The sequence below is a fragment of the Dendrobates tinctorius genome, unplaced genomic scaffold, assembly GCF_039654945.1.
Source record: "Dendrobates tinctorius isolate UK_male_01 unplaced genomic scaffold, ASM3965494v1 ptg000114l, whole genome shotgun sequence".
Lineage (NCBI taxonomy): Eukaryota > Metazoa > Chordata > Amphibia > Anura > Dendrobatidae > Dendrobates > Dendrobates tinctorius.
In genome coordinates this window covers 785,553-810,847 of record NW_027361782.1, presented here as the reverse complement: position 1 = coordinate 810,847, position 25,295 = coordinate 785,553, and the positions used below count along the sequence as shown (strand labels likewise).

Below are 25,295 nucleotides of genomic sequence, written 5' to 3'. Positions count from 1 at the left end.
CTCTGGCATTCCATTAACCATTCTGTCGACAGATGCCGAGAAGGCCTTCGATAGAATTGGCTGGCATTATTTGATTTGCACTTTGCAAAAATTTGATTTTCCTCCTCCTTTTATAGAAGCCATTATGTCTTTTTATACGACCCCAACTGCTAAGGTCAGGGTAAATGGATTATTTTCAAACTCTTTTGAGATTACCAAGGGCACTAGACAGGGCTGCCCTCTCCCCCTCTCTTTTTGTCCTAGTGATGGAAACATTGATACAGAAAATCAGGCAAGACCCTGATATCAGGGGATTAGTGGTGGGCCAGATTGAATTCAAGATAGCGGCTTTTGCAGATGACCTCTTACTTTTGATTACTAACCCCAAAACAGCTTTTTCACACCTCTCAGATTTGTTTATGCAATTTGGAATTCTTTCTAACTTCAAAATTAATATGAGTAAGTCTGAAATTTTTAATATCTCTGCATCAGAAAAAGAGGTCTCGAAGTTAAAACAAACAACCCCTTTTCATTGGCCTCGTGAAAAATTAAAATTTCTGGGGATTCATTTAACCGCTGATCCCTCTACACTATATAAATTTAATTTTCTCCCTATGCTATCCAACTTACAAACTTTACTCAATTCTTACGAATTACTTTTTCTTTCTTGGATAGGGAGAATCAATGTTGTCAAATCCTATATTTTTCCAAAAAATTTTTATGTTATGAATATGGTCCCTATTCCTCTTCCCAATTCCTTTTTTATTATAGTGAACAAATTAGTTTCAAAATTCATATGGAAAAACAAAAGAGCCAGACTGCCTCCCACAATTTTATTTTTACCAAAAAATAAAGGGGGACTCGGTCTCCCTGACTTCAAGAAATACTACCAGGCCATCCACCTTTCCCATTGGCTACGCATGGTCAAGACCAACCCTGATCAGAAAGCCCTAAATTTGGAAGTAAGTCTATTGGGAAATATGGCCTAGGTTTTTCTCTGGTCTTCCTGTACCCCAGCTACTCACTTGATCGATGCCATAACTTAAAATACATTATCTATTAGATGTTCTTTAGTTCCTAATATATTACCTCATTGCTATTTTTTAGACCATATTCCAATAAGAGTCATTCCTTGGCTGAGTGACCAGAACTATGTTGACATTTATGGTCTATGGCATTCTTTACCAAATCTACCAATCTCGCACCTACTATCTAACCAGGTCCCCTGTACAGAGGACTGGCCAAAAGCCACCAGAAAACAACCACGAGACCTTTTACAAAAACTTCATATACGTTTTATTATTACTAAATTTAGATCGAGATACAAACATGGTTCTGACTGGCTATGGCTAGAATTCTTGGTAGATCTCCAGTCTATTCCCCCTAAACTCGTCTCTAAATTGTATGTTAATCTGGTCAATCCACTATCTCAATTTAAGCCACTTTATTTATCCTCATGGGAATCTGAACTAAATCTGTCTTTATCTACCCAGGAGACTAGTCAAATCTTAAGCAACTCCCATGGTTTCTCAAGGTGTATTCTATTACAGGAAAATGCTTTCAAAATTCTTTCACGCTGGTACAGAACTCCGGACAGACTGTTTTATATGGGTTTGGTTTCCTCTCCTCTATGTTGGAGATGCTCTGGATCGGTTGGGACAATGACCCACATCTTTTGGACATGCCCGGCTATTTCTGCATACTGGTCAGAAAATGATAGTTCCCTACGCCAATTAGGTTTAACTAAACGGAATCTAACTCCTCAAGAAGTTCTTCTATCTCTATCTACTAGAGAGTTTAAACCCAAGAAACATAACCTACTACCCCTTTTGTTAGCGGCTGCAAAGCATCTCATCTCCATTCATTGGAGACAACCCTCCCCCCCCACAATTGCTGAGTGGGTAACTAAAGTTCAAGACATCTAGAGAATGAAAGAGTTGTCAAGTTGGGAGTCGCGCTCACATAGCGAGTTCCAATTAACTTGGCATCCTTGGATATTTAGACCCCCCTTATCCCTTGACGGCTCTCAGTTGCTGCCATACCTATTCATCCCTCATCTCCCTTTATGAGTCCTGCGCCGAAGTGGCAGAGCCCGACCTCAAAACTGCCCCAAATTGCTACATATATTTTTAATCTTGACAGATCTAATTACCCATCTTTTGACTCATTTGACTACTTTAACTGGTGCACTCCTCACTCTGATTTGTCTCATCTTTGTAGATCTCCAGAAGGACTACATACGTTCTTTTGGCGCCATTACTACAAGTTAATACTACCTGAACCTAGTTCTTTCTATTGTTTAGTTCCTTTTATAATTTACATGTTTTATGGTCTCTGCCAATACGTTTTCATGGGAATGTCATTGATTCTCTATCCAATTATTATTTTTTGACTTCTGTAGCATGTGCTGATTAATGGGCTGAGCCATATCTTTTTTGTGTTGTACTGTATGTAAAAATTTTCTTAAATAAATAATTACAAAAAAAAAAAAATAGTGAGGTATTGGTCGATATTTTGGCCAAAATACGCAAGCTCGCAATCCACGTCAAGAATCCCCACACTTGCGAGTCGCTACACTAAACTAATAGCAAAGCCACAAAAGAACACTAAGGCTAAGTGTCCACGTTGCAGAAATGCTGCGGAAATGTCTACAGCATTTGTGCATTCCCTCCCGCGGGTAAAACACATGCGGAATTCGCATGCATTTTCCTGCAAAACACAAGCATTTTGCAAGCGTTTTTAGCTTGCAGAATGCTTGCGCTTTTCCAAGCGATTTGAAGAATCACTTGGAAAAGTGACTGACAGGTTGGTCACACTTGCCAAGCATAGTGCTTGACAAGTGTGACCAACTTTTTACTATTGCTGCTGCCTATGCAGCATCAACAGTAAAAGATAGAATGTTAAAAATATTAAAAAAATAAATAAATATGGTTATTCTCACCTTTTGACGGCTCCCAATGTCCTTAGCGGCGCTCCTGATATGTTCCATTCCCAGGGATGCTTTGCACGAAGGACCTTTGTGACGTCACGCTCGCGAGACCGCGACGTCATCTCAGGTGATTTGCGCAATGCATCCCTGGGAACGGAAGATGCCACCAGCACCGTTGAGGGCCGGGAGGTCTCCAGGTGCCATCAGAAGGTGAGTAAATCACTATTTTTTATTTTAATTCTATCATTACAGGAATATGGTACCCAGGGCATGGAGGAGAGTCTCTTCACCTCCAGACCCTGGGTACCATCCGCACATGAAGTGCTCACTTTACGCATGGTGGGCATAGCCACATGCATAAGTGAGCGTTTCAATGCAATCCTATGGCAGCGGAATCGCTGCGATTCCGCAGAAATAATGGACATGCTGCGGATTTTACCGCTATGCGATTCCGCAGCTGGAAAATCCGCAGCATGGGCACATCAACTGCGGAATACCATAGAATTGCATGGGAATGCGTTTTTTAAGCGTTCCCGCTGCGGGAAAAACACGGCGGAAACGCTTAAAAAGCACAATATGGGCACACAGCCTAAAGCCTCCAAAAATTCAAATTACAGAGCAGAAAAAAAGGCTGCACCGCTTACCTGCCCAGATCTTAGAACAAATGCACTGCAGGGTGCAGCCAGCCCATATAGCAAGATGTTGGCAACAAAGGTGCAAAATACTAGATTAACAGCCACTCTCCACCTTACCCATTCCTGGAGGGAGTGACTGCTCATCTGCAATGTGGTCTATCACGCTTTTATGGGGAGTCAGCTCCTGTTCCCATATCTCCTTAGCAATGTCCAGCAAGCCTCTGGGGTGTCTGCCATATAATTGAGAGAACCCTGTAGAAGATGGTGGTACCTCCCAGTCGGCAAATATTAAATAGAGCAGCAACATATCCCAATCATTTCCATCTTTGGAGACTACTTTTTTAATATAGATTTGAGTATTTTGTTAAATTTCTCCATTAGATCATCTGACTATGGGTAGTACAGCGATGTATGCATTTGTTTGATCTGGAGTAGCTTACACAGTTCCTTTTTCACTTTATTTCAAAGGATTCTCCCGATCCATAAGGATCTCCTTTGGTAGCCCAAGGTGGTAAAACAAGGCAAACAACTCCAGAACAATAAGTTTCGCCTGGACATGACGAAACGGAATTGCCTCCAGATACTGAGTGGCATAATCCGCTAACATGTTGGCCACTGCTGATTTTACTATTGGCCCTACCAGATCCATAGCAATCTGCTTAAATGGTACCTCCATAATAGGCAGAAGGACCAATGGACTACAGAAACTTGCGGTGGATGTGATCAGATGACACTCTGGTCAACCGAGACTCCCAAAACGTCTGAATCTCACCATAATAAAGAACCGTTTCAGAATATGCTCTTGCGTCTTTTTACACCTAGGTAGCCACCCAGCAACTGTTTAAGGACCAACTCAAGCACTGCCCGTCTGTAAGATTGGAGCACTACCAGCTGTTCTATGACTTCATCCTGGATTTTATCAACTCGGTATATCCACTCCTGGTTGACCACCATATGAGGAAAAACTGTCTCTGCCCCTGGTTGCTAAGCCACCCCATTTATTCTGTGTAGGATCCTGGAGCTGAACTGCCCTAAAAATACCCCAGCATACTTCCAGCTCCGGGATTGATGTGGTCTCATTGACCTCTCCTTCCGAAACCTCTTGGAGAGTACTATCAGCTTTCCCTTTGAGGGTGACCCCTACAACAGGTATCCCCGACTCGGATTCTTCGGATGCAAGTGACCCTGATTTTAATGACCCATGAATGAGTGTCACTAGGCTCCCTGAGTCCAAGAAATCCTCCGTTGACGCGCACCTGACACAGCCTTATACTGAAGCTCCATAAGCAGGGACTGGGGGAAACTATATGTAGATGGGTAAAGAATTGGCTAAATGGCAAGAAACAAAGAGTCATCATAAATGGTACATTCTCTAAATGGGATATAGTCAGCAGTGGGGACCGCGGGGATCTGTACTGGGAGCAGTGGGGACCATAGGGACCTGTACTGGGAGCAGTGGGGACCATAGGCATCTGTACTGGGAGCAGTGGGGACTGCAGAGATCTGTTCTAGCACTGATTCTTTTTTAACCTCTTTATTAATGACCTTGTGGATGGGATTGAGAGTGTCGTCGCCATATAATGTGTGACGTTCTTAGACGTTGTGCCTGTTCCAAATTTAATTGTAAATTTCAAATACTTGCACGGAAGAGCCACTCTAATACATTAAGAATCAAAGCAGATCTCTATTTATTCCATACCTTAGTCAGGGGGTTTTATAGCTTATCAGTATTTATGAATTATAACAATATAATTGTCTCATCTTATCTCTAACTATATGCTGGCATTTCTCTGCTCCTCCTCACTGCCGGTGATATCTCTCCAAATCCTGTTCCTCCTCACCACATCCCCACAGTCATTTCTACCTCCCAACCACGCTCTATCACAACTTTCCGTAACCTCTCTAACCTTATATCCATTAGCCCAGCCCCGACTTCCCCAGTCCCACTAACAGGAGCTCTATGGAACGCTCGCTCTGTCTGCAACAAACTTTCCTACATCCACCATCTTTTCATTACTAACAAACTTTCCTTCCTCGCCTTCACCGAAACCTGGCTCCCTCCCTCTGACACAGCCTCTCCTGCTGCACTTTCGTATGGTGGATTCCACCTTTCCCACACCCTCCGCCTCAGCAGCAAGCATGGCAAGGGAGTTGGTTTTCTCCTGTCAGATAACTGCTCCTTCACCCACATCCCACTGCCACCCTCTGTTTCCCTCCCTTCGTTTGAGGTGCACTCTGTGCGCATCTACTCCCCCTCCAACCGCCTGTCATTTACCGCCACCACCTTCTTTGACCACTTCACCACCTGGCTACTTTATTTTCTTTCCGCTGACATTCCCACTATCATCTTGGGTGACTTTAACATCCCCATTGACACTTCCCTCTCAGCTGCCACTAAACTTCTATCTCTCACTTCCTCCTTCGGCCTCAATCAATGTTCTTCTGCAGCCACTCACAAAGATGGCCACACACTGGACCTCATCTTCACCCGTCTCTGTTACCTACCTAACCTCTCTAACTCACCTCTACCTCTTTCTGACAACAACCTACTTACATTCTCTTCACTCTCCTCTCCAGGTCCACAATCCCCACCCCACAAACTCGTACACCCTCGCGGAAATCTTAAACACCTCAATCTACCTTCTCCCTCTTACATAAGTTCCCTACACAATGCGGATGCTGCTACCACTCTATATACAGTAACACCACAATAGCTATAGCTCTGGAAACGATTGCCCCTCTTACACATACCAAAGCTTGCAAAATCCACAGACAGCCCTGGCACAACAGCCTGACCAAAGAACTGAGATGGGCTTATATGGTTGCTGAGCGGAGATGGAAAAGATCCCACTCCAATGAGCACTTCATTGCATTCAAATAGTCCCTCACTACTTTCAAGATAATACTCGCCACAGCAAAACAAATATACTTCTCTTCTCTCATATCCACCCTGTCTAACAACCCTAAACAGCTATTCAACACCTCCAACTCTCTCCTCCGTCCCCCAACACCTTCTCCCTCTCCACTCATCTCAGCTGAAGACTTTGCCTCAATTTTCAAGCAGAAGATTGATACCATCATTAACAGTTTTGGTCGACAACCCTCAGAGCCCTTCCTCCTAACTGCTCAGCCCTCCTCCTTCAAAACCAACTTCTCTACCATTACAGAAGATCGACTCTCCACTCTACTTTCAAGATCACAACTCACCACTTGTGCACTTGACCCGATCCCATCCCACGTCATCCCAAACCTCACCGCAATCTTCATCACAACCCTAACCCATCTCTTCAACCTATCACTATCAACTGGTGTTTTCCCCACAAGCTTTAAACATGCCTCAATCACACCTGTCCTCAAAAAGCCCTCTCTTGAACCATGCTCTGTATCTAGCTTGTTAGGGATGGCGGAACGCACTAAATATTAAATAATAGAAAGTGCGTTCGCCACCTGGGGTCCACCGTGCAGTAGGTGTTAAAACCGCTGCTAGACAATGGCAGACGCGCTATATGACTGTACAATGCGCACGGATTCAACGTCACCCGATGTGCGCAGAGCGGACTCTGTTAACTCACAGAGGCGCTGTAACATAAACATAAACACCGAGCCTGTTAGACTCACAGGTCTCAGCGAAATTGCACGCACGGTATCAGGTCACAGGACAGGGTCCAAGACAGGGTACGGTGTCCGTCTAGACCTACCATGCGTGCGGCGTTGCTACTGTGGACGCCGGTAAGTGCTGCTGAATGCAGCGCGGCGGCAGCCACAGCCACTATGCGATTGTGCCGTGAGAGACGAGACACCACCGGACGCTAGTGTAGAGGTGCGGTGTGCACAGTGGCCTAAGGTTTGCCACTGACTGGCGCTGACTCTTTCTATAGTTCCCTATCCACATGCGTAATATCAGAGGGAGGGGAATCTTAATAAGTCAGTCACCAGAATCATATATCCATCACCATTCACACATCTAGCAAGAAGAGTCTATACTAGCACATGGCCGAGCGGCCATGCGGGCCTTTTATAGCCGTGCGCTGCCGGGACCTTCCAGATCTCTGAGATGGACCAATCAGATCAGGAGAAGGACCTGAGCACGTGACTCCCGAACTCCAATGGGAGATTGTCTCGTGAGCATGCCCAGTAGCGGGACGAGAGGACTTAGCCTCTGGAGTGGCTTGCTGCAGGACAGCCTGTGCTGCTATTGCGACCCAGAGGTGGCAGCAACAACCAGTCCTATAGAGCTGGTCTGAGCAGAGCATCTGGGATGCCGAGATTGCTGTGCAGGCTCCTGAGCGGTCGGTGGAGAATGGGAGACCACTGGATGCAAGGCTCTGGATTCCCGCTGTGCAGCTGCAGGAACCTGACGCCTAACATAGGTATTGCCCTATATCACTTCCCCCCTATGCCTCAAAACTACTGGAATAACAAATCCATCTTGAACTGTCCGCCCACCTCTCTTCTTTTTCCCTCTTCGACTGCTTACAATCTGGCTTCCGGCCGCACCCCTCCACTGAAACTGCCCTAACTAAGGTCACCAATTACCTATTAACCGCCGAGGCCAAGTGACACTACTCTGTCCTCCTCCTCCTGGACCTGTCCTATGCCTTTGACACAGTGGACCATTCCCTATTACTACAGACCCTTATCATCTCTTGGCATCACAGACTTGGCCCTATTTTGGATCTCGTCATACCTAACAGATCGGACATTCAGCGTCTCCCACTCACACACCACCTCCTCACCTTGCCGCCTATCTGTCGGAGTCCCACAACATTGAGTCCTAGGGCCCCTGTTCTTGTGCATTTACACCTTCGGCCTCGGACAGCTCATAGAATCTCACGGCTTTCAATATCACCTCTATGCTGACGGCACACAGATCTACATCTCTGGACCAGATATCGCCTCCCTACTAACTAGAATTCCACAATGCCTGTCTGCTATTTCTTCCTTTTTCTCTGCTAGATTTCTAAAACTTGATATGGACAAAACAGAGCTCATCATCTTTCCCCCATTTCACTCGACTCCCCTAGTGGACCTATCGATTAAAGTAAATGGCTGTCCACTCTCCCCAGTCCCGCAAGCTAAAATCTGACCTTGACATTACAATATTGCCAACCAATCTGAATAAGTTGACTGAATGGGAAAACACTTGTCAGATGAGATTAATGTAGATAAATGTAGAGTAATGGACCGAGGATGGAGTAATCCTAGCTCCTGTAGGGTTTCGTACACACTCAGCTGCGGTTGAGGTAGGTACAGGAAGCGGTTTCATACAAATGTCCAGTCAGGTTTATTAAAACTTCATAAACCTGTTTAAGCATAAGCAAACAAAAGATGGTCTTCTCCAGCAAAAAGTGAAAACAAATAGAAAATAAATATTACATATAGCACTGCGAGTCCACCCGCTCAGGTCAGTGTGTTTAGCAAACACATTGGAGGCCTCCACACTTCCAGTCACAGACTCTGAATAAACATTAGGTCTCCATTTTATCTGCCAAACCATGCCCTTGGGGTAGGGATATGTGAGCAGTCATTCCCATCTATTTCTTTTAACTGCTCGTAAAACCTGGCCCTGGAAAGGTCTAATAACTCTCTCAGCACTACTGTATATGTGCTGAAGCATGCTTTCCGAGCTCACATCACCAAAGCTACCAACCTCGATGATACATATCTCCCCTCAAGGACCTGTCCGGCGGCCATCTTACCCTTTATATACATTAGATGGAAGAATACACAGGACTACAGAACTGGAAAAGGACTTAGGTATTCTGGTTCAAGTAAGATGAGCAGCAGCACTCAATGTCAAGCAGCAGCCACAAAAGCAAACAAGATTTTAGGGTGTATAAAAAGAGAGATAAAATCCAACGATCCCAACGTATTGTTACCCCTTTATAAATCACAGGTGAGGCCACATCTAGAATACTGGATCCAGTTTGGGCTTCACATTTTAAAAAGGACATTCTGAAATTAAGATGTGTTCAAAGACAGGCAACCAGATTATTACACAGAATGGAGGCTTCTCACGTGATGAAAGGTTGGGAAAGTTGGGTTTGCTTAGCTTAGAAAAAAGACGCCTCAGATTGGATGTCATTCATATGTATAAATATATGTGAGGTCAGTACAGAGGATTGTGTATGACTTATTCCTTCCAAAGACCTTACTAAGGACCAGGGGGCACTCATTACAGGTGGAAGAAAGGCGATTCCGGCAGCTAAATAGGAAAGGGTACTTTACAGTAAGAGCAGTCAGACTGCGGAATAGTGACCACGAGAGGTAGTAATGGCTGACACTATAACAGCTGTTATACAAGGGCTGGACAATTTCCTTGATATGCATAACATTTTGGGTTATAGTTACATTAGTGACAAAATGTACAAACGGTGGAGAAAGTTTGAACTTGATGGACCTAGGTCTTTTAAAAACCTATGTAACAATGTAACTATCTAGATGGGGTTCACTAGCTGTAGTGAGGAAATCTGTGGTGTAGATGGTCTGGGCATACATCGATACACTCATTGGGCCCATAGATACGTATTAACCCTTATCCATGCAAAGATCTCATCTTTGAATTTCCCATAGTCCTGGGAATCCTGGCTGAGGTTAAAATAAGCCTTCTGGGGGTCTCCTATGAGGAATGGGGCCACCACTCTCCCAGTCTGCTGTTCTTTCAAACACGGTGAGAAACGTTCCCATGTCGCCCTCTGGACTTATCTTCCTCAGCGCTGACCTGATTTTGTCTGAGGCAATGGGACGGACCACAGCCACCAGTGGGGGTGTCTTGCAGGTCCGAATCTGTTGTGTTAACAGGTGGCTAGTCTTCTGCTGTTGCGCCATTGAGTAGACCCATTTCTTTTTACTCCATCTTGTCGTTGGGCCTGAGCTGTAGCGTTGCAGGTTTGATCACCGACATGCAGTTCTCTTTGCGGTTATGCCTTAGTTCACATTGCCCGCATTCTGCACCATATGTAAGGCAGTGGCTTTCATGTCAGTGTGGTAATGAGGCACTGACCCAAGAAAGTTCAACTTTTAACTTGCGCTGTAACCATAGTTGAGGCTGTAGTTTCAACGCTCTCCAGCGAGGTTAGTACGTTTCCACACACAACCTGGGAGACACATAATGTATATGATTCCCATCACTGCCTCATAGTGTGTAGTATAAGTGTGTTATTATACTCACCTGCCACCATTTCTTTTGGTATCCAGCGCCGTTCCGCTTCTCTTCTCAGTGACATCACCAGAAATCTATTTTCCAATGCAATCCTACAGAGCAGTGTTCCGACACACCGTGGGCTTACAGGCAAAGAGCATGGAGTGATCCAGAGAGTCTGAAGAGCGGTGATGTAACTGAGAAGAGGAGTAGAACGGAGGTAGGTAAGTATTATAACACACACTACACTACATACACAAATACAGATTTAGTGAAAAACTCTTCACTATTTATATGTACAGTGAATTATTGTGCTAGAGATGCAGCCTGAAATCAAATCTAAGGTGCTTTAGTGTATTTGACAAATTCCTTCCCTTCATGATCAGTGGCTGCATTGTTGGCATGGTGTCTGCAGTACATAACGTTGTGTGGATCTAAATCGCCTCCATGTAAAAGCACTGTAGTATTAATATTGCTATATAAGCCAGTAAAATAAATAATAAAGAAATAAAATCCTTGAAATGTGCAGCTTCTTATGTTGCCTTTTGAAGTAGTAGAACCAATTTGACATTTAAAGTGATACATGAGAAATGTACCAGAAATAGTCCAGAAATCGGTCAGACAGTAAGACTAACCACTGCTTTCTTACTTTACTTGCTTTTTTTTCTTCTCTGCTCTTTACCCCCTTACCTACAATTGACGTAATATTCTGTCCATGTGACCCTGGACCTAATTACCATGGACGGAATATTACGTCACCGCGATCAGCGGCGCCCACGTGGTGAGCGCCGCTGATCGCGGCCGAGTGTCAGCTAATTATCATAGCTGACACCCGGCACAATGTGTCAGGGGCGGTCACGGACCGCCCCCGACACGTTAACCCCTTGCACACCGCGATCAAACACGATCGCGGTGTACCGGGGGTTAAAGGGAAGCATCGGCAGGGAGGGGGCTCCCTCCTTGCTTCCCTGAGCCCCCCACGGCAGCGCAATGTGCAGCGCTGCTGCGGGGGACTACTTTCCTGCAGGTCCCCGGATCCAATATGGCGACGGGGACCTCCGGAGGCCTGCAGGAAGCTGGCTTCCTCAGTGCCTGCAAAGCGCAGGCATGAGGAAGCCTGTGCAGTGCCTGTGACAGATCGCTGATCTGTCACAGTGATCTGTGATGTGACAGATCAGCGATCTGTCACAGGACAGTTATGTCCCCCCTGGGACATTGTAATAAAGTAAAAAAAAAAAAAAAAAGTGCAAAAATAATAAAAAAAAAAATCGCTAAATAAATTAAAAAAAAAATAAAAATAAATATTCCCCAATAAATTCATTTTTTGGAAATAAAAAAAAAAAACACAATAAAAGTACACATATTTGGTATCGCCGCGTCCGTAACGACCCGCCCTATAAAACTGTCCCAATAGTTAACCCCTTAAGCGAACCCCTTAAAAAATAAAAATAAAAAACGAAGCAAAAAATAATGATTTATTATCATACCGCCGAACAAAAAGTGCAATAACGCACGATCAAAAAGACGCATATAAATATCCATGGTACCGCTGAAAACGTCATCTTGTCCCGCAAAAAACGAGCTGCCATACAGCATCATCAGCGAAAAAATAAAAAAATTATAGCTCGCAGAATAAAGTGATGCAAAAATAATTATTTTTTATATAAAATTGTTTTCATTGCATAAAAGCGCCAAAACATAAAAAAACTACCTAAATGAGGTATCGCTGTAACCGTACTGACCCAAAGAATAAAACCGCCTTATAAATTTTACCGCACCCGGAACGGCGTAAACGCACCACCCAAAAGAAATTCGTGAAACGCTGGTTTTTGTCAATTCTGCATCCCAAAAAACGAAATAAAAAGCGATCAAAAAATGTGACATGCCCGAACATGATACCAATAAAAGCATCAACTCGTCCCGCAAAAAATAAGACCTCACATGTCTCGGTGGGTCAAAATATGGAAAAATTATAGCTCTCAATATGTGGTGATGCAAAAACTATTTTTACAATAAAAAGCGTCTTTTAGCGTGCGACAGCCGCCAAACATAAAAACCGCCATAAATAGTAAATCAAACCCCCCGTTATCACCCCCTTAATTAGGGAAAAATAATAAAATTAAAAAAATGTATTTATTTCCATTTTCCCATTAGGGTTAGGGCTAGGGTTAGGGCTAGGGCTAGGGTTAGGGTTAGGGCTAGGGTTAGGGTTAGAATTGGGGGTTTCCACTATTTGCGCACATCAGGTGCTAGCCAAACGCAACATGGCGTCTGATCTCAATTCCAGCCAATTCTGCGTTGAAAAAGTCAAATGGTGCTCCTTCCCTTCCAAGCTCTGCCATGCACCCAAACAGTGTTTTACGCCCTCATGTGGGGTATAAGCCTACTCAGGACAATTTGCAAAACAACTTTTGGGGTCCTATTTCTCCTGTTGCCCTTAGGAAAATAAAAATTTGGGGGCAAAAATATCATTTTTGTGGAAAAAAAATATTTTTTTATTTTCACGCCTGGGCGTTATAAACTTCTGTGAAGCACTTAGGGGTTCAAAGTTCTCACCACAAATCTAGATAAGTTCCTTAGGGGGTCTAGTTTCCAAAATGGTGTCATTTGTGGGGGGTTTCCACTGTTTTGGTACATCAGGGGTTTTCCAATTGCGACATGATGTCCGATCTCAATTCCAGCCAAAAACGTCAAATGGCGCTGCTTCCCTTCCGAGGTGTGCCATGCGCCCAAATAGTGGTTTACCCCCATATGTGGGGTATCAGCATACTCAGGACAAATTGCACAATAACTTTTAGGGTCATGTTACCCTTGGGAAAATAAAAATTGGGGTGAAAAGATCATTTTTGTGGAAAAAATATGATTTTTTAATTGTACCACTGTACGTTATAAACTTCTGTAAAACCCTTGTGGGTTCAAAGTTCTCACCACATATCTAGATAAGTTCCTTGGGGGGTCTAGTTTCCAAAATGGGGTCACTTATAGGGGGTTTCCACTGTTTAGGTACATCAGGGACTCTCCAAACGTGACATGGCGTCCGATCTGAATTCCAGCCAATTTTGCATTGAAAAAGTCAAACGGCGCTCCTTCCATTCTGAGCTCTGCCATGCGCCGAAACAGTCGTTCCCCCCACATATCAGGTATCAGCGTACTCAGGACAAATTGCACAATAACTTTTGCAGTCCAATTTCTCCTGTTACCCTTGGTAAAATGAAAAAAAATTGAACCTGAAGTATTTTTTTTGTGAAAAAAAGTTAGATGTTCATTTTTTTTTAAATATTCAAAAAAATTCCTGTGACGCACCTAAAGGGTTAATAAACTTCTTGAATGTGGTTTTGAGCACCTTAAGGGGTGCAGTTTTTAGAATGGTGTCACTTTTGGGTATTTTCTATCATATAGACCCCTCAAAGTGGCTTCAAATATGATGTGGTCCTAAAAATAAAATGGTGTTGTAAAAATGAGAAATCGCTGGTCAACTTTTAACCCTTATAACTTCCTAACAAAAATAAATTTTGGTACCAAAATTGTGCTGATGTAAAGTAAACATGTGGGAAATGTTAGTAATCAAGTTTTTTGTGTACTGTATCTCTGTGATTTAAGGGCATAAAAATTCAAAGTTGGAAAATTGCGAAATTTTCAAAATTTTCGCCAAATTTCCGTTTTTCTCACAAATAAACGCAAGTTATTTGAATGAAATTTTACCACTAACATGAAGTACAATATGTTACGAGAAAACAGTGTCAGAATCACCGGGATCCATGGAAGCGTTTCAGAGTTATTACCTCATAAAGGGACAGTGGTCAGAATTGTAAAAATTGGCCCGGGAGTTAACGTGCAAACCACCCTTGGTAGTAAAGGGGTTAACCATGCTCACATTTGCCATCACCGTTTTTGCTCCACTAATCTTCGCTCTCCTTCGCTATCCCCAAACCCCTGCACCCTCAAACCAAATAACTATCTCCCCCTCTCTCTTACCCCCACCTCGCTTTATCTGCAGACATACTCCTACCGCAATCCCTCACACTTAAAACCTGTGCCACTGACCCCCTCCCTCCCGCACCCTCTTTCTGGAGTACTTTGGAATGCTCGCTCCATCTGCAACAAGCTCCACGTGATCCACGACCTCTTTACCTCCCGCAACCTTTCCTTCCTGGCCCTCACTGAGACCTGGCTGACACCCCCTGACACGGCCTCCCCGGCCGCACTGAGTTATGGCAGTGTTATGAATGAGTCACTGTAGGAGGCAAAAACAGAAATGCTAGCTAAGTCCAGAAAACCAGAGAAGTTGGCAGCTATCGGATTGCAGACCTCTGAACCTATCAACACAACTAGCAGTAGCCGTGGGGGGTTCCTACGATGCCCTAGACCCCTCGATCACAGCCGGAGGACTATATAGCCTAAAGACAGAAAGGGAAATCTAAACTGCCCCAGAGCAGACCCCAAAGCAAAAGGCAGCCCCCAACATATAATGACGGTGAAGCAAGAAGAAAGAACACTAACACAGACAGAAAGATAGACTGAGCAAAGACGGGGCCCAAGCTAAGTAGATAGGAAAGGACAGGAAGGCTGCTGTCTGCAATCCGTGAAAAACCCTATGAAAATAAGAGCCAACAGACTGACAGTGAAAAAGGCCCTGAAGACGCTAGGCTTCAAAAAAGCTATGTCAGTACACAGGAATATTCTGAAGACAGAGCAACCGGCAAAAGGAGATTCAGCTCACCCCCGCAGGGAATGGCAGAATCCAGAAAAGCAAGGCAAACAAAAACAAAACACAAAAGCTAACAGGCAAAGCAGAAAACTTAGCTTTAGAGGAGCAGGAATCAGACTGGTCTCCTAGAAGTCCACAGAGAAATCACCCGCAGGGCAGAAGGGCGTCCGCAGCCTTATATCCAGTCCGTGACTCCACTCAGCCAGTCATCATCATTAGGCTCAGGTGCCTGATAATCAGGCTCATTACCTTCCTTTACCAGAATAGGGAGTTCACCAGACCTCAGTGACGAAGGGGAAAATGAACTCACAACATGGCAGCCTCCACTTTACCCACACTCCTCGCCCTGACAACAGACAAGGTGGAGGAGTGGGTTTCCTCCTTTCTAAAACTGCTCCTTCAACCCTATCCAACCCCCACCCTCCCTTATCCTCCCTTCTTTCGAGGTTCACTCTGTCCGTATTTACTCTCCCTCTAACCTCCAAATGGCTGTCATACACTGACCACCGGGCTCAGCCACTGCCTTCATTGACCAATTCTTCATCTGGCTCCTCCACTTCCTCTCTTCTGACATCCCCACCATCATCATGGGGGGACTTCAACATCCCCATTGACACCCACCAGCCAGCAGCCTCCAAACTCCTGTCACTTACCTCATCCTTTGGACTTACTCAGTGGTCCTCCACAGCCACCCACACAGGTGGACATACACTAGACCTCATCTTCACCCGCCTCTTTTCCCTATCTAATCTCACAACCTCTCCCCCCTTTCTGACCACCATCTACTCACCTTCTCATCCTTGTCCTTCTCACCTGCCCCCCATGTCCAGCCACTAGCACATCCTAGTAGAAACCTCGCACACCTAGACATCCACAGACTCTCAGACTCTCTTCTACCTCTGTCCTCCATATCTTCACTCCACAACACAGACAGTGCCACTGCTTTCTACAACGCCACCCTCACATCAGCCATAGACTCAGTCGCTCCTCTCATGCATAGCAAAGTGCGACAAACCAATAGGCAACCCTGGCACAACAACCTCACCAAAAACTTTGACAAGCATCCAGGGTCGCGGAGTGGCGTTAGAAGAAAACACGCCTGCCAGACGACTTCACTGCTTTCAAACAAGCTACACTTGCCTTTAAATCAGCCCTCACCTCTGCTAAACAGACCTATTTCACAAACCTTGTATCTTCATTATCCCACAACCCAAAACAACTGTTCAGCACATTCAACTCTCTCCTCCGTCCACCACTGCCACTTCCAACTCCCCTCATCTCTGCTGAGGACTTTGCCACCTACTTCAAAATCAAGATTGACCAAACAAGGCAAACCTTTACAGTTCCACCACCCCAACCACTCCACATACCAGACCTCTTCCCTTCCCTAATAACCTTCCTCTCCAACATTACTGAAGGAGAGTTTACTAATCTCCTTTCCAAATCACGCCTTACCATCTATGCACTTGATCCCATCCTTTCCCACCTGCTGCCCAACCTCACTAACATGATCATTCCAGCCCTAACCCATCTCTTCAACCTATCTCTAACTTCTGGTACCTTCCCCTCTTCCTTCAAACATGCCACCATCACACCCATCCTCAAAAAATCAAACCTTGACCCAACTGCTATGTCCAGCTATCACCCCATATCACTGCTTCCGTTCGATTCCAAACTCCTTGAACAGCATGTCCATGCTCAACTTTCCTCCCACCTCTCATCTAACTCCCACCTTGACATCCTGCAATCTGGCTTCCGCCCCCACCTCTCCACTGAAACTGCCCTGACCAAAATTACTAATGACTTACTCACAGCCAAAGCTAACAGACAGTTCTCCATCCTCCTCCTCCTTCTTGACCTGTCCTCTGCCTTTGACACAGTTGACCACTGCCTACTGCTACAGATTCTTTCTTCCCTTGGCATCAAAGACCTTGCCCTGTCCTGGATTTCCTCATACCTTTCTGACCGCACATTCAGCGTTTCCCACTCCCACACTACCTCCTCATCCCATCCCCTCTCTGTTGGAGTCTCCCAAGGCTCTGTCCTGGGGCCCCTACTTTTTTCCATCTATACTCTTGGCCTAGGACAACTCATAAAGTCCCATGGCTTCCAGTACCACCTGTATGCAGACGACACTCAGATCTACCTCTCTGGCCCAGATGTCACCTCTCTGCTGTCCAGAATCCCGGAGTGTCTATCAGCCATATCCTCCTTTTTCACCTATCGCTTCCTGAAACTCAATGTAGACAAAACTGAACTCATTATCTTTCCTCCATCTCACATATCTATCTATCTATTATGGTAAACGGCATCACGCTCTCTCCAGCACGCGAAATCCGCTGCCTCGGAGTAACTCTCGACTCTGCCCTGTCCTTCAAACCACACGTCCAATCTCTTGCCACCTCCTGTCGCCTCCAACTCAAAAATATTTCCAGAATCCGTCCCTTCCTCAGTCCTCAATCTACTAAAACTCTTGTAATGCCCTCATCATCTCCCGCCTTGACTACTGCAACACTCTCCACTGTGGCCTCCCTGCTAACTCTCTTGCACCACTCCAGTCTATCCTCAATTCTGCTGCCCGACTAATCCACCTCTCTCCTCGCTACTCCCCTGTCTCCCCCTCTGCAAATCCCTCCATTGGCTCCCAATTCCCCAACGAATCCAGTTCAAACTACTAACACTGACCTACAAAGCTATCCACAACCTTTCCCCTCCCTATATCTCTGAACTAATCTCCCAATATCTTCCCTCACGTAATCTTCGATCCTCCCAAGACCTCCTACTCTCCTCCACACTTATTCATTCCTCACACAACCGCCTCCAAGATTTCTCCCGAATATCCCCTATCCTCTGGAATGCCATGCTTCAACACGTCCGATTATCCACCACCCTCGGATCCTTCAAATGGAACCTGAAAACCCATCTTTTCAGGAAAGCTTACAGCCTGCAATAACCATTCTGCCGCCTCACCACCGCCTGAGCTGCCGCCTCATCACCACCAGAGCTGCTGCACCCCTGACCTTCTGTCTCTTCCCCACTATCCTGTAGAATGTAAGTCCGCAAGGACAGGGTCCCCTCCCCTCTGCACCAGTCTGTCATTGTAAATTTCTTTACTGTTAACGATATCTATAACTTTGTATGTAACCCCCTTCTCATGTACAGCACCATGGAATTAATGGTGCTATATAAATAAATAATAATAATTTCCATCAGACTCAGAGAATTTCTCTTGATCTTAGATGTGCCATTTATGATCCGAGCTCATCATCTAATATGCTAGTTTTGCTCAGATTCTGGCTTCTTTCTTATCTGCTGCAGGATGACGAATGTCATCATATTGTGTATTTTCTCTAGTTCCCCGCTGGTGTAATGACCTGAAGATCCAGGATGGGGAGGCCACCTGCTATTCCCCATGGCAAGGAAACTACCGCAGTGCGCTAGGGACAAGGTGCATTGTGTCATGTGACCAGGGATTCCAGCTGATTGGCCAGAGTTCTGTGCGCTGTTTACAGAACCGCCGCTGGTCGGGATCTGCATACTGCAGGCGTAAGTGACCTTGGGGTAAGCGGGCTGTAATAGAAACCAGTAGCTGGCTGTAGATTGCTTTGATTTTCTAATTCTCAAGGTTTTATATATTTTCATTGTGCTTTTCCATGTCAGGAAGGTCTATAGTATCTTAAATCTGGGCTGTGGTCCTTGTGACATTTCTGTATTTCAGGGATCCAGTGCCCGATTCTCCAATTGATACCTAAGGGCTCATACCAGTGTATTGAGGGCACGTATGAGGGATCACGGTGCGACTACTCCTGCTCCTCAGGCCATCAGATCGAGGGTGATCGCAGCCGTGTCTGTATGGAGGATGGAAGCTGGAGTGGTGTAGAACCGTTCTGTGTAGGTAAATTTCAGATGAATTTACAGAAGGCATTATATGTATTATTGGATTTTGCTTTGGAAGTGGACCACCTTAGCACCTAGGAATAACCCCATATATTACAGGTTCCATACGATTTCCAATTCTTACAGAAAAACTGAAGTGGTTATTCCATCAGATATCGCATATACCGTTCTATCCCCGATTGCAGACATTACTTTCTGCACAGGAACAATCCTGGGGAATCCCCATTGTTTATTTCAGAAGGTGCTGAGAGCGGGTCCTCGAGAAGATTCATAACTGGCTTAGTGATCGGACCCAAAGAGTGGTCGTAAATGGCTGCACATCCAGTTGGAAGAATGTCTCAAGTGGGGTACCACAGGGCTCTGTCCTGGGCCCTATATTGTTCAACATCTTTATCAACGATTTAGATGAAGGAATTGAGGGTAAACTGATTAAATTTGCTGATGACACAAAGCTAGGAGGGATAGCTAATACTAGAGAAGAGAGAGAGAGGATTCAAAAATATTTAAATAAACTGGAGAAGTGGGCAGCAACTAACAGAATGGTTTTTAACAGGGAGAAATGCAAAGTACTACATCTGGGCAATAAAAATGAAAAAAGCATATATAGAATGGGAGGAATAGGGCTAAGTGACAGCACATGTGAAAAAGACTTGGGTCTACTAATAGATCACAGACTGAATATGAGTCAACAGTGTGATGCAGCAGCAAAAAAGGCAAATGCAATTCTAGGATGTATTAACAGAAGCATACAGTCTAGATCACGTGAAGTCATTATTTCCCTCTACTCCTCTTTGGTCAGACCTCATCTGGAATATTGTGTCCAGTTTTGGGCACCACATTTTAAAAAAGACATCAACAAACTGGAGCAAGTTCAGAAAAGAGCGACCAGAATGGTGACCGGTCTGCAAACCCTGTCTTATGAGGAAAGGTTGCAGGATTTGGGAATGTTTAGTTTGCAAAAGAGAAGACTGAGAGGAGACTTAATAGCTGTCTACAAATATCTAAAGGGCTGTCACATTGTAGAAGGATCAACTTTATTCTCATTTGCACAAGGAAAGACTAGAAGCAATGGGATGAAACTGAATGGGAGGAGACACAGATTAGATATTAGAAAAAACTTTTTGACAGAGTGATCAATGAGTGGAACAGGCTGCCACGAGAAGTGGTGAGTTCTCCTTCAATGGAAGTCTTCAAACAGAGGCTGGACAGACATCTGACTGGGATGATTTAGCGAATCCTGCTTTGAGCAGGGGGTTGGACCAGATGGCCCAGGAGGTCCCTTCCAACTCTACGATTCTATGATTCTATGATTCTATGAAGTGTCCATGTGATTCTCTACCATTGTGTTCATACCCATTAATAGGTTTCCCTGTACAGTACAGACCAAAAGTTTGAACACACCTTCTTATTCAAAGAGTTTTCTTTATTTTTATGACTATGAAAAATGTAGATTCACTCTGAAGGCATCAAAACTATGAATTAACACATGTGGAATTATATAATTAACAAAAAAAGTGAAACAACTGAAAATACTGTATGTCTTATATTCTAGGTTCTTCAAAGTAGCCACCTTTTGCTTTGATTACTGCTTTGCACACTCTTGGCATTCTCTTGATGAGCTTCAAGAGGTAGTCACCAGAAATGATCTTCCAACAGTCTTGAAGGAGTTCCCAGAAATGCTTAGCACTTGTTGGCCCTTTTGCCTTCACTCTGCGGTCCAGCTCACCCCAAACCATCTCGATTGGGTTCAGGTCTGGTGACTGTGGAGGCCAGGTCATCTGGCGTAGCACCCCATCACTCTCCTTCTTGGTCAAATAGCCCTTACACAGCCTGGAGGTGTGTTTGGGGTCATTGTCCTGTTGAAAAATAAATGATGGTCCAACTAAACGCAAATCGGATGGAATAGCATGCCGCTACAAGATGCTGTGGTAGCCATGCTGATTCAGTATGCCTTCAATTTTGAATAAATCCCCAACAGTGTCACCGGCAAAGCGCCCCCACACCATCATACCTCCTCATCCATGCTTCAAGGTGGAACCAGGCATGTAGAGTTCATCCGTTCACCTTTTCTGCGTTGCACAAAGACACGGTGGTTGGAACCAAAGATCTCAAATTTGGACTCATCAGACCAAAGCACAGATTTCCACTGGTCTAATGTCCATTCCTTGTGTTCTTTAGCCCAAACAAGTCTCTTTTGCTTGTTGCCTGTCCTTAGCAGTGGTTTCCTAGCAGCTATTTTATCATGAAGGCCTGCTGCACAAAGTCTCCTCTTAACAGTTGTTGTAGAGATGTGTCTGCTGCTAGAACTCTGTGTGGCATTGACCTGGTCTCTAATCTGAGCTGCTGTTAACCTGTGATTTCTGAGGCTGGTGACTCGGATGAACATATCCTCCGCAGCAGAGGTGACTCTAAGTCTTTCTTTCCTGGGGCAGTCCTCATGTGAGCCAGTTTCTTGGTAGAGCTTGATGGTTTTTGCCACTGCACTTGGGGACACCTTCAAAGTTTTCCCAATTTTTCGGACTGACTGACCTTCATTTCTTAAAGTAACAATGGCCACTTGTTTTTCTTTATTTAGCTGCTTTTTTTCTTGCCATAATACAAATTCTAACAGTCTATTCAGTAGCACTATCAGCTGTGTATCCACCAGACTTCTGCACAACACAACTGATGGTCCCAACCCCATTTATAAGGCAAGAAATCCCACTTATTAAACCTGACAGGGCACACCTGTGAAGTGAAAATCATTTCCGGTGACTACCTCTTGAAGCCCATCAAGAGAATGCCAAGAGTATGCAAAGATGTAATCAAAGCAAATGGTGGCTACTTTGAAGAACCTAGAATATAAGACATACAGTATTTTCAGTTGTTTCACACTTTTTTTGCTAATTATATAATTCCACATGTGTTAATTCATAGTTTTGATGCCTTCAGAGTGAATCTACAATTTTCATAGTCATGAAAATAAAGAAAACTCATTGAATGAGAAGGTGTGTCCAAACTTTTGGTCTGTACTGTATATAAATGTGTTGTGCATGCATGGGATATCCTGCAAGGGCATATAGAAGAGGAGTCTCCCAAGCATTTCTCATTCCTTGATCACATGTATCAGTTGGATGCATCTGTATAACCATCTCTCATTCCTCTCCTGGTTATTCCGTGTAGTTTTGGCTGTAATTATGGCTGACTCTGGGTACACTGTAGTAAATTTTCCATCTTAGTTTGGAGGGGGTGGATCTTCTCAGCTCAGATTCTCATTACCTCCTGTCATCTTATTCAGAGCTGTGTAATTACCTTGTTTTATTTTAGATGTTGATCCACCCAAGATCCAGTGCCCACCCTCAAGGGTGAAAGTGGCTGAGCCAGAAAAACTTAGTGCGGTGGTGTACTGGGGGAGTCCGCAGGTGAAGGACACAGCAGATGGTCTTATAACGAGGTGAGAGTAGAATGCACCAGAGCATTACATTACAGAAAGCAGTGGGAAAGTAGGATAGAGGGCCAAAAACCCTACTCCAAGCCTTCCACACAGTACATTCATAGCTTATGGTTTCAGCTTTTAAGGTTGTAGATAGACTTACAATGGTGAGCAAAATGGCAATAATGTTTTGATCTTTTGTCTTTCAGGCTCCAAATCTCACCATCTACTACTGCTTCAAATGTGACTTAAGGTACTGTTACACTTAGCGATGTACCAGCGATCCCGACCAGCAATATGACGCGGTCAGGATTGCTGGTACATCGCTAAGTGGTCGCTAGTGAGCTGCCACATAGGCAGATCTCACTAGCGACATCGCTGGGGACGGGGGTCGCTACTTACCTGTCAGACTAGGCGATCCTGCGTCCTCCCGCCCGGCTCCACGCTCTTCGCTCGTCTCTCCACAGGAAGCTGACGACGAGAAAGTCCTGAACGTTCTCGCGCGATCAGCGATAACCAGCGGGGGAGCCAGTCGTAGGTAAGTATCAGACACAGAGATATCGCTAGCAATATCGCTATAACGTCACAAGTTATAGCGATATTGCTAGCGATATCTCTTAGTGTGACAGGCCCTTTACAATTATTTAGTGGATGATTAGTTTTCGTGTCACTACATTGTTACTGTTTTGCTCCTAAAATCTAAATTTGAAGTTGTATTGTTTTGTTAGTATTTTATAAATCCACCTTTGGCTTTCACCGCTGCCTGAATCCTTCTGCTCTCTATCAGATTCAAACATGTCTTGACTGAAATCTGATCTCAGATCTCTTCTACACGTTTCCAAAGTTGGTGCATAACGATTTACTCACTTGGGTATGTATACAATTTTTCTTCAACTCTACCCACAAGTGCTCGACTGGGTTGAGGTGTGGGGACTGTGAGAGCCATTGCAGCACCTCTACTTCATTGGCTCTGAACCATTCCTTTGCAAATCTTGACGTATGCTTTGGGTCTTTGTCCTGGTGGAACACTATGTCAAGTAACTCGTCTTGTAGGATACTCATATATAGCTCAGCATTGAGACCACAATCAATCCTGGTCATGCATCCAAGGCCTTTGGCTGTAAAACAAACCCATACTATCAAGCTTCCTGCGCTGAACTTGACAGTTGCTTTAATTTCCCAATCCATTAGCCCCCTTTTTCCCAGTCCCATTTGTACCCATTAGAGCCTAGGCTATTGACTTTCATCTCATTGGAAACAGGAGATTTGGAGCAATCTTCTATTGTCCACTTTTCGTACTTTTTTGCAAGCTTGAGCCGATGCTTCTTATGACGATATTGAAGTAGAGACGCCTTCACCTTTTTTAAGCAACCATTCCAGAATTGTGTAATGTGTGTTGCACGGTGCTGGCATGGACATCTGTGATCTCACTAGTACGAAGCATACGAGCCTCCTTCACTTCCATGTTTGTCTCGCCAGAACTGGTAGACCTTGTGATTAGCCAACTTGATGACTCCGATATTTTGCCTGGATGTCCAACTCTTGGATTTTGAATGGATGGAAGGACTTCATGTCATATTCTTCCAACTCCCTTGGCACTCACATGATGACGTTTGGAAATTTTCTTGGCCGGGAGACAAATATCGATGAGCCGGATGACGCAGTTTCTCTTTACTTTGGAAATCTTCTCCCTGACTGTTCCTGTTAGGAATCTGGTTTATATCATGCCTATCCAGGAATCCAGATTCTCACATTTATCTCCAGAGGCTAAGTCCTTTGTGCCATCTTCTGAGCATGCTCACGGGACGAGCTCCCATTGGAGTTCAGGAGTCAGGTGCTCAGGTCCTGCTCCGGATCCTATTGGCTCCTTTTGGAGACCTGGAGATTTCCGGCAGGTCCCGTACGCTATAAAAAGTGCGCATAGCTTTTCCGCCATGCGCTAGTATTTTCATACGGCTGCTGTATGTATGGTGATGGATGCTTGGACTGGTGACTGACTTATTAAGAACCCTTTCCCTCTGATAATACGTCTGTGTGAGTGTTTGGGCATCAGCCAGTATTAGCGCCAGCGCCAACACGCTCAAGCTTCATCTTTGCCAGCAGCTAGCATCCTGCATCACGCTTGCAGCATAGCAGGGCTTTGTCTGCGTCTCAGTTCACGCCGCGCTGCGGTTGCAGCCTGTCGGGCGTTCGCAGTTGCGACGTTCCGCATCCTATTTTTACGGTAGGTCTAGAAGGAGTAGTCCTGGTGTTTAAGGCTACTTCTGTGACCTTTAATACCGTATCTGCATCACTGGAAGTCTATGACCCTGTACATTCTCAGCGTTATTTATGCTTTTGTTTGCAGCTCTGTGCATATAACAGAGTCTGCTTCAGTGCACTGGGTGCAGCTAAAACCCTGTGCACATTACCACCTTAGTGCTCTGCCTCTTTCAGCAGCGGTTATTCCATCCACCGCACGGTGGACCCCGAGTGGCGAAGGCACTTTATTTTTTATTTAGTGTCTTCCGCCACTCATAACAGTTCCTTGATTCGATCCAGTGACATTTTGCTTGAGAATCAGCCTAACAACACACTGAGCTATTAGGGAATGT

The 25,295-nt window shown here is 44.7% G+C and overlaps 1 protein-coding gene across 4 annotated transcripts in view; it reads left to right on the top strand.

Annotated features, from left to right (window-relative positions):
- SRPX2 (sushi repeat containing protein X-linked 2) overlaps positions 1–25,295 on the top strand; it is a 112,200-nt gene that overhangs the window by 48,455 nt on the left and 38,450 nt on the right. For all 4 annotated transcript variants that reach the window (XR_012234867.1, XM_073589832.1, XM_073589830.1 and 1 more), the window contains 3 exons: positions 18,747–18,938; positions 19,111–19,287; positions 22,596–22,722. Coding sequence is in view for 3 of the 4 variants with exons in the window: in XM_073589832.1 (XP_073445933.1) it covers positions 18,747–18,938; positions 19,111–19,287; positions 22,596–22,722 (496 nt within the window). In the remaining variant the exon portion in view is untranslated. The remainder of the gene's footprint in view (positions 1–18,746; positions 18,939–19,110; positions 19,288–22,595; positions 22,723–25,295) is intronic.